Raw genomic sequence first — 20,237 nt, forward strand, 5'->3', positions numbered from 1 at the left:
TTGTTTGGAATAAGCCTCCTCTCTCTCTCCAGTAAAAAGCCATTGGAATCTGAATCCGCCCGTCATATCCTTTTGCTAGCAGTAATTCTTTTACTTTTGTGTCCTGAAGGATCCCACTATGCAACATAACTGAAACAGTACTAATGTTATTTACCTTGAAAGGATGATGGGCTGAGAGTGGGCAATGCGATTTTTTTTTATTTAATTACATTTAATTTTAACCCTTTCAAGCGAGGTTTATGCTTGCATGGAATCATGAAATATTGGCGCATTTATTCCCCCCCGACATGGCTCAGTGAGGGGCAAATCAAAGTGGCCTCACAAGATGTCTTCTCCCCCCCCCACCCCGCCAAAATGAAAAATAAATGAAAAATCTGCATTGTCTTTGGGCAGTGTGGAAGAAATGGGCAAGAGCAGGGATAGAGCAGAGGAGCTGCAATCCACAGGAGAATCGGAATGTTACCTGAGGCAGCATTAACTTCCACTGTACGCTTTGTGCCTCTCCCCTTGGGAAAGGTAGCGCACAGATGAGGGTTGGCAGCCAAAGGCTGTGAGAAGACTCTTGGTCCTATTGAGCTTCTGTAGCAGAGGCCAGGGCATTTAAACAAGGATGAATAAGAGTACCTCCATGCAAGATCTACAGGGGTGAAGTGCTCAGCTTTCTGTAGATTCTAGGGTTAGTGCTTCCTTATGAATGATCATTTCCTACCCATTGTCTGCCCCACTGCTTGCCTGGACCAGGGTTTGTCATGAGAGACTATTTGTATACTAGTGTCAGCGCTGTTGCAATAATTTGTCCTCCCCTGTGTGCAAGAGGGGAGCATATAGGCATATGAGACAATCTGCCTCTGCCTTGAGGATGGAAAGTCCTGACCCAGTATATTTTCTCTTATCTTTCTATGGTCTGAGGTAGACAGTGCAGCTTTTTCCACATACTCCTTTGTTTCAAGTAGGTAGACCACCTGATGCAGGAAAGATCAGACCCTTTTCCAGTGTCTTATCACCTAATAGTGAATTTATCCATAAACAAATACGTTTCTGTAACACCCCTGAAACCTATGATCACAACACTCGAGTTTAGGAGACCAAAAGATTCCCTTGGATTGTGCACTGTAGCAGATTGGCAGGTTCTAGGACCATGCACAGAGATGCTAGGCAGCCAGATCAGGTGAGTCTTATTACCTCCAACTCTGGAGCACATCAGAATTTCAGTGTCTCCCTGACATGCAGAGAACTAGAAGGGTCCTGCAAGGAAAAGTTTTAGGAATAGCTAAGATCAAGAGTGGTACTTATGCTGAGGTTTATTTAAATTATAGTCATGTAAGGTAACAAAGGCAAAATCCAAGAAGGGGTAAAGTTGGACCAGATCCAGAACATTAATTCTGGCATTTCCTTACTTTTGAGTGCTTGACTTTGAAACCTTAAAGTTACCCATGCAATCTTAATTCAGCTCCATTGTGCTTATCGTTATGAGATAGTCTGTGATAATATAATTAAAAAGATTATTTTTTTTTTTATCCCAGGACTCCTACTCATTGAGTGTATAGGCTGGCCCTACTCTAGGGAAGAATCAGGGTTGTGTAGTGAATAAGTCTCTTGTCCTTATGATCCTGGCCTCATTGGTTGCAGAAGTTGGAAGCTATGAGGTGAATGAGTCAAGGGGGTGAAGGAAGACAGAGGATGGACTCCTGGTTAAGGTGGTTGAATGTTGCCCTGGAGAACTGGATTCTATCCTTGTCTCTGCCAGGGTTCCCCTGTGGTGCAGGGCAAGTCGCTTATCATAGCAAGATGCTGTAGGTTCCTCATTTTCTGAGTGTTTGACTTGTGTTCCTAGAGTCTAATCTTCAGCTGTGAGCACTCACGTCTGCGACTGAGATCAATGAGAGTTGTACTTTGAAAATATAAAGTGCAGGTAATGCTCAATACACAGGGGAGGGGAAGGGGGAAACAGGCTTTGGGTGTGTTAAATTGCACACCCAAAATTAATGGACAGTTTTGACCTTAATATCTCCGTGCATTATTTCCCCTTCTCTAAAATGGGGGTACAATACTCCCTCATCTCACAGGGTTGTTGTGAAGATAGATTAATTTATTTTTGTGAAGCACTCAGATATTATAGTGAAGTGCACCATAAAAGTGCCCATGAAGAAGTTTAATAATTCTGTATTGAGAGCAGGGTTTGAATAAGGCCTCAAGCTGCACATTGAACAATGAGGATTAAACCAAATATTGAATGGTTGCTCATTAGGTCCATCCTATGCAGTGCTACTCTTCTTCTTGGCCACACTTACTCTTCCCCTCTGGGCTCCCTGGCCAAGTCCCAGTCTGCTTTCCCTCCTGGCCTCCTTATACTAGACTTGTACCCTCAGCTCTCATCTTCTGTTCCAGTCTCCTTGACTAGCCAGTGCTAGTCTCCTTGGCCTACTGGCTCTCAATCTCCATCCCCCATAGCTTCCATTCTCCTTGGCCAGCTAATCCTAGTCTCTCCCACCCCAGGATTCTTATTCCAATCTAGTCCCTCCACTGCTGCTGTCCCCTGGTTCATACCTCTGTCCCCCCAAGGCTCATAATCTGGGTGTCTTTCAACAGGAATAGCAAAAGGTCCGTTCCTGACACCAGTGTAACACACCCCACTCTCTCACTCTCTGGCAGATTTCAAGTCTCTGCATTGAGGCAAACAAAATAATCTTTCGGTGACTCCAAACCCTCAGTTTTTTCAGGTGGCTTAATCACGGTAACCACCTGTTCCTCTTCCTCCAAACACTGGCATTTTCATCCTTTCTCTTGTTTGTTTTTACACTGGTCTACACTACACAGTTAAGCTGACCTAATTATATCGGTGTCTATACTACAGCCTTCCTCCTGCCGACTGTAAGTGTGCTATTATACCGACATAATAACTTCACCTACGTGAGAGGTATAGAGCTTATGTCGGTGTAGTTAGGGTGACGAAGTGTCTGTGAAGACGCTGCCTTACTTACATCAGCTGTTAGCTGTCTTTCCAGTTTCAGGGCAGGAGCCATGAAATTAACAAGAAAGTGAGGCAGCTAGAGCCCAGCCTCCCCCACTCCCCTGGAGAGCTGGGTGGGTGGACATTGCTCCTAGCTGGGAGCCGGGGCAAGAATGGATCCCGCTCCCACCTGGGAGCCGGGGTGAGAAGCCCCGGGCAGCTGGACCCCCAGTTCACGGCTGGGAGCCAGGCAGCCATGTCAATTTCATGGCTTTGTTGCATCTTATCTTTGGTTAGGGTGTAAGCTCTTCAGGGAAGACACTGTGCTTTCCTATAAGTTTTTACAGTGCCTCGCACAATGGGAAATAATCCTAATGGGACCTTTGAGTATCATGCCTACTCTTTATTACCACTGCTACATTTAGTTCCTTATTTTTTCCATTTCAAGAAAACATTTAATCCTGATGGTTTCTATGCAGCACCACAACCGGTCCCTTTCCTTTGTAAAGGGGTAAAGGAAAGACTATAATCTACTGTAAGAGAACAAGGTTGCGATTTACAATACTTGGCACTTCCGTAGTGCCTTCAGTCTCATACACTGCCATTGTTAATGAATTTCCCCTAACTAAACCTCCATGACTTCCAATCACTCCATAATCATCCGAGAGCTAACGGGCGGATGGAAGAAACTGCGGCACACTTCTGGATGAAGTAGCTTGTCCTACATCATGTAAGGTGTATATGGAAGGTCCAGGAGGAAAACACAGATCTCTTGGCTCCCAGGCTTGTGCTTTAACTTTGTTTCCTAATTGAAGTCTTCTGCTGGACTAAGACTTTGGAATCTCAGTGTACAGATTTTAAAAGGGCATCTGGGATTTAATGAAAGGGCTTTCTAGTGAGAGAGTACCTGCTCACGGGCTCTGGGCTCATGCTGCTTTAGTTTGGTTGTCCATGACAGTTTTTCAAGGCTGATCTAATGGCGAGTAGAAATGAGACCAGTGGGTTAGAGTGAGAGAAGGAAGCAGAACCACCAGTGTGCAGGCAAAGCAAAAACATTTTAATTCTATATTGTTTTCTTTAGTGGCTCTTCAGTTTCATTCCCCCTAGGAAGAAATATTGAACAAAATTGCCTGCGCTAATCCCTTTTGCAAATAGAGGAAGACTGGACTATTAATTATAAATATGTCTGAAAACAGCACAGTAATCAGAAAGTAAAAGGTAAAAATCTGAGTACTTGTTTACATGAACAGGAAGCAGCCTCAGGATCAGTTTATTTGAAAGTCTGTTTGTATAAAAGGTTGTTAATTCATGAATATGGGAATGTGCAATTACAGAACAAAAAAACCCAGTTAAAATATCAACACAATTCTAAATTCCATTGCATGTTTCTCTGGGTTTTCCTATTTCTGGCTGTGTGTCTTTGGTATGCATAGGAGTGTGTGTGTTCAGAGAGGTGTTAAGTTCCTTTCATTTGTTCATATGGTGGAAATGTTAATTTTCAGTGGTGTGAAGGGCTTAAGGGGAGACAATTAGCTGTGTAAGTCATTATTCTCATTTATTGAAGTAGCCTTTCTGATTTGCTGTACATGCCCCATGCATGCGTCCCATACTATTTAGGAACTGAAGTACTTTATTAAGCAGAGAACTTAATGGAACAAGTAATGTAAGGTTTTACATTTTAAAAAATACAAAAAACTTTCTGTTCCATCCCAGCAATAAATGTACGAGATACATTTAGTTCATGCTGATAAGACCTATATGAGGGCACTTGGACCACAGAGATGCTCAGGTACCTCAGTAGGTATGCTACAATAACCTGAATAGAATAGTATTATGCAGTGTTGTTTTCCTTCTGTTTCCTCCTGTCCTATCCTGTCTCAATATCAAGCTACGATATCTTTGACGTGATCAGAAGTAACCCTAGATACCTGTGTGACTATCTGTACTCCATAACAAATGTTTCCCATATTAGACTATTTTTTATTCCTTCCAGTGCAGTGTTCTCTCTAAGCCATATGTGTTGAATTTTCCCTAGCTATCCATTGCAATCTGAATCCCAATGGCATTGATCGTCCTGTCCACACAGAAGATATTAACCTGTCACTTGAAGGTGAAGGAGTTGAGTTGCCCTCACGTAAGAATGATAATACTCAAAAGGTGCTTGAGTCGAAAGGGACACCCAAGAGACAGCAGGTGGAACCAGAAACATCTAAGGTAGGTAAATTCAGATCACTGCTTATTTTACAGAACCCTGAAGTGTGCCAATATGTCACAGAAGACACAAAGTCATGGACAATGAGAAAAAGCAGCCGCAGAGGGGGGAAAGTGTTGCAGCAATAGAAAAGTATAGCTACACTAGGTGCTATAACTTGGTGCTTCCACTGTTTTATATCTGTCTATTTGAAAAGAATAAAAAATAGTTGAATTGCTCTATTGTAGGCATTGCAAAAGAGGTAAGTTTGCAGACTGATTTTAAAACAGGATAGAACGGTGACTGAGTGGACCGGCGTGGATTTGTGCTTTAACATGAGTTTGTGGAGACTGAGGGCTAGTCTAAACTGAGAAGTTCAATTGGCATAGCAACATCAATTCGGGGTGTGAAAAATCCACATGTCTGAGAGACGTAGTTAAGCCAACCTAATCTCCGGTGAAGGCCGTGCTAGGTCGATGCAAGCGTCCTTCCACTGACCTAGCTGCTGCCTCTCAGGGAGGTGGATTACCAACAGCGTTTGGAGAACCCCTCTCATCACTGTAATAAGTGTCTACAGCTATAGCGCTGCAGTGTTTCTAGTATAGACATACTGTACCCTGAGTTTAGTATGATGCATAAACTAATTTGAAGTAGAATGTACCCAGTCAACTTCTTCACATCTGACATCACTGTGAATAGCTATACTTCAGGTGTGAATTTTAAAGACAAATAAATTGTCTGCTCTGATTTATAAATTGACCTGAATTTTTAGTTTCTTATTCATGTGCAGTAGAGATACTCATCAAATATAGGTAAATGCTCCAGTCATTTTTGATATTGGACAATAACCTGTCTCTATGTATGATCACGGCAGATATGTTTTTAAGTGGAATGAAAAATAGAAGAATTGTAAAATATTTTGGGGCAGATTCTGTAAAAGCCCTGTCAATCTTTTGGACCTTGTAAGCCCTGAAAAACTAGAGTGGGGGGAGAGCGGTGGGGGAGCGGGGAAGAGAGAAGGGTGGAGAGGAACTTCTGCAGAGTGGAAGACTGATTATTTTTACCGAATCTGGTACTTCAGGGGTTATTAGAGCAGATAAAATGAAAGGTCAACAACAGTATTTTTGAATAACTTTGAACAAATAAGTATATTTCCTGCAGTTGATAACAGTAAATTTAATAATGTATACACAACCATTATGAATTTTACTTTTAGAATCAATTAACATTTGATATTTTGCACAATATCCTGGTTTGCTAACAATAGATGCTTACTGTGAATTCACTATAATAGTGTTTATCTAAGATACCTGCTTATAACCGATGCAATTAAAACTCACGTCATCCTTTCTTCAGTAAGTCAATTAACTGAATCCAACCCAGGCTGACAGCAACAAAAAGCAGTTGCAATTTGCAGTCTGTTCAGTGGCCCAGGTCAAGTGAATTATTGGCTTCACTTAAATCCTTGCTGAACAGGTTTCCACATCAGTCTGAATCTTTTATTTGCAGTCTCAACAAAGGGTATGTCTACACTGCAATAAAAAACTTGTGGCACTGAGTCTTAGAGCCTGGATCAGTTGACTTTTTGGCTCATGGGGCTCGGGCTAGAGGGCTAAAAATTGCAGTGTAGACGTTCGGACTTGGGCTGGAGCCTGAGCTCTGAAACCTTGTGAGGAGGATGAGTCTCAGAGTTCTGGCTCGAGCCTGAGCCCAATTTTTAGCCCTGCAGCCTGAGATCTGAGAGACCAAGTCAGTTAACCCAGGCCAGTCACACCTGTGCCATGGGTCTTTTATTGCAGACACACCCAAAGAGGCCAAATATGAAGTGGATGCTGAAACTAAGCTACACTACTACATAAAAGCACTTTCCTCAAGTCAAAATTGAGATGCTCTGGCAGCACAATATTATGAAACTTCCATTGCTGCTGTCTGTGCTGTATTTGTTCTGTTGATAAGTTGAAAATTTAATTTCCAGGGATGTCCATCAGGAAACCTGGAGGGGAAAAACTGCTTCATTAGTATTGCAAAGTCAGCCATCAGAGTCATATGCACACAGCTGTGCTGATCAAAGTAATCTTGTTAAAGAAGCATTTGTTTGTGCCTGATGAAAATATTTGCACTTTCTCTTTTGGATTAAGCTTGTGATAATTGTTGAGTATCAAACTAATAAAGTGGATTGGCTATTATTGGTGAACGTGGTTCTGCAGTATTGGGTGATTCTATCCTTCCTCTCTCTCTCTCTCTCGTTCTGTTGTATCCACGTAGTATTGTTTCTCATCTGATCTGGATTCAGGTTTTCTATTTGGGAGAAATCTAGATAGATGAATCTTTTCTAATTGTCTGCATCTGGAATTGGAAACATAAAATGCAATTTTTATGGGGGGGGGTGTATACAAATTGAAGAAAGTAACTATGTAATTTGTTTCCTTCTGTACAATGAAAGGATGAGAAAGAGTAGAGGAAAAAATACCGCAAATGAAACACTGTTGGGTTATACACTTAATTTACATTTTCCAACACATAGATTTCCCATTTATTTAGCCTTTCTTTTGTCCTTATCTTTTCTTTTCTGGGTCTGTCATTGCTTTTAGTCCCTTTAGTGTTTAAATAATACTAATGCACACATATGTAGTTTTGACATTTATATAATACATAGCAGTGCAATGTGATAAATGCAATTTATGATGTACTTTTGACCACCTTGCATGGCTTTTGCCCAGTAATTCATCTCCATTGGAAACATTTCCCACATTTGAAACCCCTGGTAGCCTCAAGCTATTGCCATTAAAATGATAGGTCGGGCAGGCAAGGGGGCCACCAAGGTTGAGGCCCAACCACTTTTTGGCTGGGCCAAAGCTGAGTAGCACTGCAACCCCACTCACTCAGATTTGGAGGGTGTGGTGTAGGGGCGCATGGGCCAGGGGAGTCAAGCTGCTGGAGACAAGGGTGGGAAGCATGCCTGAGAGGGGAAGAAAGAGGGTCAGGTGGGGGAAGAATCTGTTTCTCTTCCTTCCCTGCCCCACCATGCACATGCTTTGAATGGCGCACTACCCTTCCTCCCACTTCCCCCGCCCTGATTCAAACAAAGAGAATATTCCACCTGCCAGAGTAATATCTTCTTCTTCTTCTTTCTTACAATGGTTTGAGATGAAGCATGGGTAATATTTCATCATGGACCACTGAGAGATTTAAGGGCCAATTTTTGCAACTCATCAGGGCTGTGAAGGGGAACCTTATACTACTGGCAAAGAATGAAATATACAACACTCCTAGGTCTGGAATGTCCTATGAGAGCAGATTTTTGAAGGGGGCAGAAAGGGCCGGGGTGTTACAAAACTTATGTAAGTTTCTAAAATGCTGTTTGTTTTCACAGTAATTAAGGCATCTAATTTTAAAGATGAATTGATATGAAAAAACAGAAGAAACCTTCTATCCCTCTTTTCCTGCAGGACATGAAGCAAACCCCAAATACACAAATGTGGTATAAAGCCTTTAATGGCATATGTTTGGGTTGATATGGATAGGTCAATGAGACTCTACCCAAGTACAGAGACCACACAAATAGATGCAGGATCAGGGTGTGTTTGTGCATACACACGTGTGTGTGCTCTTTTCCTGGTGTGTGATGCTTTTAATCTTAGAAGTATGTCAAAAGGCAAACTTTAAAATCTACGCTGCCGAATGGACCTATACAGAGCTGAAGTCTCTCTTCCTTTTGTTTTTCCACTAATAGCCAAGGATGGTTTTAGAAAGACGTTTTTCCTCCAATAGCTTCACTGTTAGTCCCACTCAGTGGCGAGCTGGAGCCAGTTCCCACCGGTTCACTAGAACCTGTTATTAAATTTAGAAGCCCTTTTAGAACCTTCTAAAAGGGCTTCTAAATTTAACCGGCCAAAAGTGGCTCCTTAGGTGCCTGACTCCATGGGTGCTCCAGGGCTGGAGCACCCAAGGGGAAAATTTGGTGGGTGCAGAGCACCCACCGGCAGCTCCCGGCCCCAGCTCATCTCCGCTCCGCCTCCTCCCCTGAACGTGCCGCCCCGCTCTGCTTCTCTGCCCTCCCCCACCCCCACCCCCCGGCTTCCCGTGAATCAGCTGTTCGTGCAGGAAGCTGGGGCAGGCTGAGAAGCGGGCCGCAGCTTCCTGCTCAGGCCCAGGGAGGTGGAGGTGAGCTAGGGAGAGGGGTGGGGGTGGGGCGTGAGGAGGGCCGTCCGTGCCGCAGCAGGTAACCCGGGGAGGGGGCGGTGTGGCTCACAGGGGAACCGCTCCCTGTCCCAGCTCACCTCTGCCACCCTTGGCCTGAGTGGGAAGCCACTGCCTGCTTCTCAGCCTGCCCCATCTTCCTGCACGAATAGCTGATTCGTGGGAAGTCTGGGGGCAGAGAAGCGGAGTGGGGCAGCGTGTTCAGGGGAGGAGGAGGAGCGGAGGTGAGCTCTGGCCAGGCGTGGGGCGGGGAGCTGCTGGTGGGTGCTCTGTACCCACCGAATTTTCCCCCTGGTTGCTCCACCCTTAGGCGCCACTTTTGATGTGATCAGTGGGGGAGCGGCCGCTCCCCCTGCCCCTCCCCAGCTACGCTCCCCTGCCCCTAGGAGCCAGAGGGTCCTGCGGGATGCTTCCTGGGAGCTGCCCCAGGTAAGCACCGCCAGCTCTACACACCTCTCCCCCTGGCAGGTGCCTCTGGCTCTTAGGGGTGGGGTGGGCACCCACTACGGTGACCCACGAGACCCTCCTGCCTGGTTCTGGGGGCAGTCAGGGGACAGGGGAGGGGGGGTGGATGCGGCTGAGGGGGGGCATCAAGGAACACCGGGGGGTTGGATGGGGCAGGAGTCCTGGGGGGCAGGGGTGGGCAATGACCCCCTCATGGAGTGAGGAGGGAACCTGTTAAGATTTTGTCAGCTCATCATTGGTCCCACTGTATGATCTTATATAGTGTTTCCTCAATTTTTTCCATTATCCTTAATGTCATTTCTGCTGGCTCCTATGTCCATCTTGATTTTTTTCCATTTCCTTCCTCTCTAGTCCCACATTTTCTGATTTCTTGTTCTCATTCACAACTTTAATTCATGATTTTGAAAGCGGCACTATTCTTTGTGAGCAAGGGTGCTAGAAACTGGCCCTTCATTTATTAAGAAAAAAGTTATTCAGAAAAGTTTGATTCTCATATACAGAATATATACGTCATGTCACACATGGTTCTTATTATGTCGTAATTGTTGGCAAATATTGCAGGCTGCCTAATGGTGACCAGTAGAGCTACAATTACACTTTTTTTGTTTAGTTGGTAATTGCAGTTTTATATCTGACTCGGAGACAACTTACAGGCATTTCAAATCTGCACAAAATCTGTAAGAAAATAAAATGGTAGATGAAGTGACGTTGCCTTTTGTTGACAAGCGCTTTATAGATATCAGTATGCTGAACACTTTTTCCCCTTTTGTTTGTAATGTAGCTTATTAACACTTTGGGGCTCTTTATATTTTTCCATAATTCAGTTATGAAAAAAGAACTCAAAAACATTAAAGGTCGGAGGTTGAGAATTCTAAACCAACTACTGTTCCCTTATCTCAGCTCATCAGGCCAAATATCACCACTGGACTAGAGAGTAGTCAATTCCATTGACCTCATGGAATTCTGCTTGCTTATGGCAGTAGTTAATGGCACAATGTTGCAATACACACTTTAACAGCATGCCTTGAAGCATGTCTCTGAGCACAGAGAGACAAGGCAGGTTCTAAGCGGCACTTGTTAGGTTGATATTTATCCAGCTTCAGTGATGTGTAAGGATATTTTATCTTGACAGTGTGTATAGAATTTTAGCCCTTAGTTTCCATTTTTAATGTCAGAATAAAGGAAATGAGCATCCAGAACAGACAATTCCCCCAAAAGCACAAATTTTGCATTAGTAACTTCTTTTTATAATTGTCACGTTTAAACAGATCCTGATACAATGGGGCTGTTAAAAAGTCAACAATTGCTCGTTACCACCCAGTTCCCCCCCACACACATACACACTCACTCTCACACACACTCACACACACACAGAGTTAGGTAAATGAAGACTTTTAATGATGGGGTGGGTTGATTTAAATCAAGGTTTCTTGCTTGCTGATTTAAAGCTGTAATTTAAATAGTTGATTTTAATCTTGTTTTGCATGTGTACTTTATTTTCCTAAAGATGCATTGATTCTCATTGGTTGGTAACCACTGAAAAGTTGATTTGCAACTAAATACAGCCCTTATGCTAAATTTGGTCCTTTTTTTTTTTTTTCCCCTCTTTAACTAGCCAGGAGGATACCCTATATATATCACCCATTTATTTCAGCAATTATATAGCTTATTTTACATCTAGTCAGATTCTTAATTTTTGCATTTGTATTAAGATGAGTGATGCATTTCTTATTTACTAGATGATTAATCTTGTACTGGTCATTTTGTGTCAAACTCTATTTAGATGGAAATTCAGTTAAATGCATGAAAGCAGTATTTTTTTTTAATTGTTAAATAAAACTACCTTCTGTGCTAGATAAGGAAAAAACTCTGTTTTATCAAAACATGTTTTGCATCTAAAACTGGCTGATTTATTACACCAAAGAAGTAATATCTGTAGTTAACAGATTATTTCTAGTCACCATGTCCTTCACAATTTTAGAATAGGTGTGAGGAGGAGATCTACTTAATTTCTTGTCATAGATTGGAAGAGGAAAACAGGCTTTCCTGCTTTTTCAACTCAAAATTAATTTCTTAACTTTGAATGAAATAGTCATTGAACTGAACCAGCTGAGTAAACTGAAATGGAGAAAATAGTCTCTCTCAGAAGAAGGTACTGCTGTCAAAAACTGGTTTAGCATTTCAACAAACTCTGGTTGCAGGTGCTTAGCCAGTGACTTCCATCAATTCAGTGGTTTGACTGTCTTTAAAAATTCAGCAGCAAATATTTATCACTTAATATTTTTCCAACATTTAATTTAACTGATTATAATAGATTATAGTGAGCAAAGGCTTTAACATAGGTTGTCATAATGTCAAATTTAATTTTAAATATATTTCGTTTTAAACATAAACCTGTGTTTAATTCCAATAATGAAGTCTGATTTTTAAATGTTTAAAAATGGGGAATTTTTAGGTTTTTTTGTTTTTTTTTCCCTTTAAATCCTGTTATCGGCCCCATTTAAGGGTGAATTGGCAAGACCTCACATGGCTCTAGACTGGTGGCCAATGTCACTATTCCAAAAAAACTCCAAAAGAGTTATTTTTATTTATTGAACAGGACGTTCTTGTTTTAAGCTTTTCCCTTTGAAAAGCAACAGGGAGAAAAAAGGCTAGAGGGGTGGCACCAGGATATCCCTGCAAGCCTGAGGCTGAAACCCAGGCCAGTTGGCTGAGGTTAACAAACATTTCATGATGGGGGGGAGGAGACGGGGAAGGGGTGTTTCACCAGAATCCAAATAGCTCTGTTTCAAATAGCTCATTTCTTAAGATAAAACCCGAGAGGAAGTAAATTTAGTGTAGATTTTTCTTCCTTTATTAATGATAGTTATAGTGACACACAACAGCTCTTCCTGCCCCAGTCTTTGATAGAATTAGTAAGTATAGTTACAGAATCACAGTCTACAGGACCTATTGCTCTGAGTACAGAAATGGTTCCAAAATTTTTTTCAGTTTGGCTTTTTCAGTTTCAGTTTTTCAGTTTCAGTTACATTCAGTTTCAATTGATATAGTTACATTTTAGGGTAATGTGGCTCCCTGGTGTCTCATTTTGTGGTTGTTTTGTAATCTACAGCACTTAGCTGTTCTTGCCTCTGTCTTCATTTTTGATGCTGTGCTTTTCTTTTAACTCCTAGTTAGACGCTTGCATGTCTTCTACCTTTCAGTGTGTCTAAACTGGAGGGGTGAAATGCTTGATACGAACATCCTCTTTTCTCTCTCAACATTTGCTTGCATCTGCTGGAGCAGTGATGTAACGTTTTTGATTAAATATGGATCAAGGCAGAGAATTTGTTTGGCTTGCCCAGGCAATTTTTTAGGTAAGATAAGCCCTCCAAACTGTCCGCAAATAAGTAACACAACTTGTGTGCAAAATAACTGTCAGACTTGTACACAGAAATGCAGCAAATGTCAACCAAAAAAAAAATGGAAAAAGCTTTCAGCTTTTCAAACTACAGCTTTCTTTACACACACACACACACACACACACACACACACACACACACACACACTTGCATCTGCAATTCAACAAATGACTATTCACATTATAATATCAAGCTAAAGAGAAGTATAATTGAGATGTTCATGACTATGGCCTGTGTGTGTGGCTACATTAGTATGAAAATATAGCATGGACTTGTGTTGTTCTGTTTTGAACAGTGAAATAGAAACATACAATGACCTCTGCCCACATGAAATGAATGGGGTCTTTTCATAATTTGGTGGTTGGTCCAACTGACGAGAATATCTTTATGGGACTTCCGACTGCCATATACAAAATCTCCTCTTAGTTCAGTAGTTCAATGAGAAATAGCTAGCAGAAGAAGAAAGAAAGTGTTGTCTCCCTTCTGTTGAGTGGGAGCAGATATCCGGGCCTTGCAGGTAGGTTCTTATTGTAGTAGAAATCCAATGATGTGACATGGAGTCTAGGTATGTTCTTGGTGACATGGGTTTATTTTACACTATGATTGTCTTTTGCTCTTTACACAACTAACATAATATGAAGAAACCACATGGCACAGAGAAATCCCAGAGAAATCCTAGCAGTGAACACACTGCTGAGCTGACAGGTTGTTGGTGTCTTCTGAAACTACGATGACACTGAGGCCCCTTATTTTTGAGCAATATTTTTCTTTAAAGTAATTATTTTACTCTCTCTCTGTGTGTGTATGTGTATATACACACACACACACACACACACACACCCATCCAAAGACTCTGCTTGCTGAGCTCTGTCTTGGGACATCTGGACTGGAGAGGCTATGTCCAGCTCTGATTCTCTGGGTGGATCTGTGTCAATATGATTCCCAGGGTAGATGAGAATAGCCTGGGCCTGGTGGGGGTCTTCACAACCCCCAGCTCAGGACTGTGCCTAAGGCCACGTCTACACTACCCGCTGGATCGGCAGGTAGTGATCGATCTATCGCAGATCGATTTATTGCGTCTAATGTAGATGCGATAAATCGCCGATAGCTCTCGTTGACTCCGGAACTCCACCACGGCGAGAGGCGGAAGCGGAGTCAACGGGGGAGTGGTGGCCATTGATCCCGCGCCGCGAGGATGCGAAGTAAGTGATTCTAAGTCGATCTAAGATACGTCGACTTCAGCTACGCTATTCTCGTAGCTGAAGTTGCGTATTTTAGATCGATTTCCCACCTACCCCACCCCACCCCCAGTGTAGACCAGGCCTAAGAGACACAAACTAGCCCTGGTTGGTTGGTCTGTATATCTGTTGTTGTTAGCTGTATTTGGAGTAATGCCTAGGAGCCTTTGTCATGGATCAGGACCCCAGCGTGCCAAGTGCTGGACAGGCACAGAACAAAAAGATGGTGCTTGCACTGAAGAGTTCACAATCAAAGTATAAGACAAGAGACAATACGTGGAGACAAACAGATTGGGGAGCATAAGGAAACAATGAGCCAGTCTATATCTGTGTGGTTTCTATTCTCCTGCTAAGGCAATCAAAAGGAAAGCTTGGTATTTTTATTCTTCCCATAATACTAATGTGGGTTTGTGCTGGGAGAGGAAGAGCTATTACTGTATACGCTGCAGCAGTGATTAGTAAGCATATAAGCAGTAAACAGCAAAGGTGACAATACTATGGAAATAAGCTTCAAGCTTTATTCTCTTTGTAATATGCCCACTGTAGACAAATGAAGACGTAAACTCACTTTTTAAAGCTGAATTTCCTCTCTGGGAAAAAGAGTACATAGTTTAAAAGTGATTTTGTGTGTGGTGAGGGGGGAATTGGGTCCATAAAGTATGCACATGAATACTGTAGTTATTCTGCTGCTGATGTTTTTCACTTTACCATGAAGCTGCCCAACAAAGCCTTCCAAAAACTGTTTTCTGCTTTGAAGCTGCTCTAAATGGGTTTACAGATATGACTTCGAGAATAAATCAGTATTAATAAATCACAAAAGCTTATGCTTAAATAAATTTGTTAGTCTCTAAGGTGCCACAAGTACTCCTGTTCTTTTTGCGGATACAGACTAACACGGCTGCTACTCTGAAACCAGTATTTTAATGCTACAATTGCCTGGATGGGGAAGAAAACTATAAAAATGCCCTTAAAATATAAAATCTTGATTAAAAGGGATTATGCTTTTACAATCAAGACATAGTAAAGAACCAATTTAATGCTTAAAATAGGAAAGCAGTTTAATGCTTCACTGCTGGCACTCCACCCTCTCCCAGCAGATCACTTCATCTGTATAATAACAATAACTACACTAATCTGCAAAGTTATTTCACTAGGCACCTCCTACAAAACTGATTAACAGTTTCAATAGCTCACCTTTTTAAATGCAAAACTTTTTTTATTTCTCTTTTGAAAATGGTTTTAGTTGCTTATTTGTGAAATCCCTCCCAGAGGTAAAAAAGGGAGCGGGGAATGCCTAGATTCAGTAGCAATGATAGATATATAAAGGGCATTTCCAGGTAGCTACCGTAACTTTTTGGCCTGGATTTGACCAGCTTGTTAACTTCCATTTTTAGTAATGTGAAGGTCTAAAGCATGAAGTAATCTCATTTTAAAATGTCCTGGAATAGGTCATGCAATGTAGGTGCAGTGTTCCATGGCTGAACCGGATAGCCAAAATATAAATTACACTTCTTTTTTAAAAAAGAAACATATACGGGTTTCACTTTCTTAGACTGGTGTTATTACTAAGGCCTGGTCTACAGTACTGTGGTAAATCGATCTAAGCTACGCTACTCCAGTTACATGAATAACTTAACTGAAGTCCACGTAGCTAGATCTGCTTACCACAGTGTCTACACCATGCTATCTCCTGTTGATTTTACCGTGCACTTCTTGGGAATGTGGAGTACAGAAATAGATGGGAGACTGCTCTCCCATCGATTATGTCTTCACCAGACTCGCTAAATCGATGCCGCTGTATCAATTGCAGCAGTGCCGATTTTAGCTCCGTAGTGACGATATACCCTCAATCCGAGGTATGTATCTGCACTGCACATTTAAACCTGAGCTTTTGCTCCAGCTTGAGCCCAATCCCCCCTTCTATCCACACACAAATCAGGCTGACTCAGATCAGCAAGCATTCAGGAACTGGTTCCTAGAACACTGCAGGGGGGTCCAAGCTCTATCATTTTGCTGTGTGAACACAGGTCAAGCCACAGACCCAAGTCAGAATGTCTGTGTGGTGCATTATGGAGGCATTAACATGGCTGTGAGACCCAGGTCCAGCAACTGTAAACCCAGGTTTATGGTGCAGTGTGGAAGCACAAGTATGGGCTTGGAAACAGAGTTCACAAGACCAGGTCCCACAGATTTGGACTTAGTGTGCAGTGCAGACATGCCCTATATGGCCCACCTTCTTTGTCAGTATTAGTAACACTGGGTTAAGTGAGTTGATTTGTGCAATAAAGTCGTGTTCAGTCTGAATGTTAATTTTAGAAATACAGGTGCAGTCCTTGTACGCTGGACTAATTTATCCCAAATCTGTGGATTTCTATATACAACATGTCCTAGTAAGCACTTCTTTGACTTCCAGGAATTGGGGAAATGCCTGCTTTTAGATAAAGAGAGAGGTGATGGCACTCAGCTGGGCCTTGGGTGATCTATTTCTCACTCACCCACAGATTTCCTGTGTGACCCAGGGCAAGTCACTTCGGGTATGTCTACACTGCAATTAAAAATCCACAACTGGCTCTTGGCAGCTGACTTGCGCTTGGGGTAAGGAGCTGTTTAATTGTGGTGTAGATGTTCAGCTCGGGCTGGAGCCCGGGTTCTCGGACCCTGTGAGGTGGGAGGGTGCCCCAAATATCGACACCATGGTTAAACAGCCCCTTAGCTGTCGTGAGACCCACGAGTCTGAGTCAGCTGGCACTGGCTAGCTGTGGGTTTCTAATTGCAGTGTGGACATGTGCCTAATCTTCCTGTGGCTCAGTTTCCAATCTGTAAATTAAGGCTACTTAAACAGTTTGTAAGCACCTAGAGGATAATAGGTAATAAGTAATAGTCTGCATGGATTTATGAAGAACAAATCATGCCACACCAATTTAATTTCCTTCTTTGATAGGTTACTGGCCTTGTGGATGGGGGTGCAGAGCGGGGGGGAGCACTAGACCTGATATATCTTGATTTGTTTTTTGAAACAGCTCCACATGATATTCTCATAAGCAAACAAGGGAAATGTCTAGGTGAAGTTACTATAAGGTGGGTACACAACTGGTTGAAAGACTGTACTCAAAGTTATCAATGGTTCACTGTCAAATTGGGAGGGCATATCTAGTGGGGTCCCACATGGATCAGTCCTGGTCCAGTACTATTCTGCATTTTCAGTAATGACTTAGATACATCTGATTTGGAGTATGCTTATAAAATTTGCACATGACATCAAGCTGGAAGGGGTTGCAAGCACTTTGGAGGGCAGGATTAGAATTCAAAGCGACCTTGGCAGATTGGTCTGAAATCAACAAGATGAAATTCAATAAAGTGCAAGGAAGGAAAGGAAGGAAAAATCAAATGCACAACAACAAAATGGGGACTAACTAGCTAGGCAGTAGTACTACTGAAAAAGATCTTGGGGTTATAGGATCATGAACTGAATATGAACGAACAAGTGAATCAGTTGTGGGGAAAAAAAGGCTAATCTAATTCTGGGGTGTATCAGCAGGAGTGTCATATGTAAGACATTGGAGGTAACTGTCCCACTCTCCTCGGCACTAATGAGGCCTCAGCTGGAGTGCTGTGTCCCATTCTGGGTGCCACACTTTAGGAAAGATATGGATGAATTGGAGAGAGCAACAAAAATGGTGGAAGGTTCAGAAAACCTGACCAAGGAGGAAAAGTTGTTTTTTTTTTTGTTTGTTTTGTGTGTGTGTGTGTGTGTGTGTGTGTGTGTGTGTGTGTGTAAAATACCGGGTGTGTGTGTGGGGGGGGAGGGCATGTTTCTTCTTGAGAATAGAAGACTTAGGGGTGACTTGGTAAGTCTTCAAATATGTTAAGGGCTGTTCTAAAGAGATCAATTGTTCTCCATGTCCACTGATAGTAAAACGACAAGTAATGGGCTTAATCTGCAATAAGGGAGATTTTAGGTTAGATATTAGGAAAAACTTCCTAATTATAAGGATAAATTTAAGTACTGGAATAGGTTACCAAGAGGATTTTTGGAATGCCTGTCACTGGAGGTTTTTAAGAACAAGTTAGACAAACACCTCTTGGGGATGGTGTAGATTTATATGGTCCTGCCTCATAGCAGGGGACTGGACAAGATAACCTCTTGATGTCCCTTCTAACCTTAATTTCTGTGAAAACTGGTTTTCAGTGGAGAATCAGGAGTTTTTTACTACATTCAAATGTTCAAGGCAAGTGTGTGCTTTCCATGGAAAGTTTTGAAATTTTGTTGAAAAAACAAATGACCCCCAACAGAAAAACCTTTCAGTTTTCAGCTGAAAACCAAAATATGCCACAGCCGTGCATAATGGGAGCTGAAGTTCTGTTGCCTCCTGACCCCATTTTCTATGGTTGAGCTCCTTGGCTGTACTACATCTGTTTTGATGCATGATGGTCCATGACCTCTGTGATGCACCACCTTCTCTCTGCAAGAAGGGAGACTCTGGTGCATCTCGGGCAAAGTAGTTCAACGAGGGAGCGTATCTAATTTCATGCAAGATCATTCCTTTTGTCTTTTGGACCTAGCAATGGCAAGGTGCATCACAGTAGATGTAGTGCAGCTGGGGGAAAGAAGTACTCCTGAGAGAATTCCGTACCAAAAAAATAAAAATTCTGCACACTATTTTAAAATTCTGCATGTTTCATTTGTCAATAAATAAATCCGGAGGCTCCAGCATGGCAATGGGGAGCACAGGTCACAGGCTGCACGAAGGTAAGAGATCACCCTGCAACTTCCTCAACCCCAGGACACAGACTCAGCAGTGAGGCTGCATGTGACTGACACAGCACAAGGCCTGGGCCTGCCCCAGAAATGCACTGGGGCCTTGCCTCTCTGTGCCAGGTGCACCAGGTGTGGGGTAGGCAGGCTCAACCAGGCAGGATCCAAGTGTAGAAGGGCTCAGTGTGAGGAGGCTCAGTGTGGCAAGAGGATTCTGTCTGGGACAATCTGGGTGCAGGCAGCTCAGTGGGGGGGTCTAGTGGTGGTGGGGATCTCGATGCACAGGAGCTCATTGGAGTTCCAGGTGCAGGGGCAATGGAATTCTAAAGGGGCTTCCAGGTGAAGGTGGTTGGGACTCAGTGGAGGGGTCTGGCCATGTCTCGATGCTGGGGAAGTGGGGCTTGGTGGGCTGGGGTCTGGTGCAGCTAGTTGCGGGTCAGTGATGTGGGAGTCTGGATGTTGGAGTTCGGGGTGGTGCAGGGAGTGAAGCATCAGGGTTGGGGGTTATCTGGGAGTAGGGTGGGGGTCTGAAGGCAGGGGATCTGGGTGCCAGGGGTCTCCAGATGCAGGGGTTGAGATTCAGTGGGGTGGGGTTTAGATATGGAGGGCTAGGATGTACCAGGGGAGGCTTGGCAGGAGTGTGTGGGTGGTCCAGATGCATGGGGGTTGGGTGGATGGGGAAGCAGCTCCCCATACAGTGACCCGTCCCCCCACAGCTGAGGAGCGATGGGGGCAGGAAGCAGGGGAGGATATGGAGCTTCCTGCAGCTGGGGGAGGTTTCTGGGGGGTGGGTCTGACACAGCCCCAGCCACTGCTTGCAGGAGAAGAGGAATTCCCGTCTTCTCCTGCTGCCAGCCCAGATGGGACTAGCAGCTGATCCCAGCTCAGGTTAGGAGCCACTGGCTGGGATGTACCCGTCCCGTGGTGATTTATCTCTCCGCTGGCTGTTCCAGGTGCCTGAAATGATGGACCTGCACTGCTAGGGAGTGATGCATGACTGCTCTTGCAGCTTCCCTTTGCTTCTCTGTCAGAAAGT

At 43.2% G+C, this 20,237-nt stretch overlaps 1 protein-coding gene across 1 annotated transcript in view; it reads left to right on the forward strand.

The window, feature by feature from the left end:
- The window catches only part of SAMD12 (sterile alpha motif domain containing 12), a 232,017-nt gene that overhangs the window by 13,137 nt on the left and 198,643 nt on the right, over nt 1-20,237 (forward strand). Inside the window, exon 2 of the mRNA XM_077808846.1 lies at nt 4,986-5,164. Within this exon, the coding sequence (XP_077664972.1) occupies nt 4,986-5,164 (179 nt within the window). The remainder of the gene's footprint in view (nt 1-4,985; nt 5,165-20,237) is intronic.

The sequence above is a fragment of the Eretmochelys imbricata genome, chromosome 2 (genome assembly GCF_965152235.1).
Source record: "Eretmochelys imbricata isolate rEreImb1 chromosome 2, rEreImb1.hap1, whole genome shotgun sequence".
NCBI lineage: Eukaryota > Metazoa > Chordata > Testudines > Cheloniidae > Eretmochelys > Eretmochelys imbricata.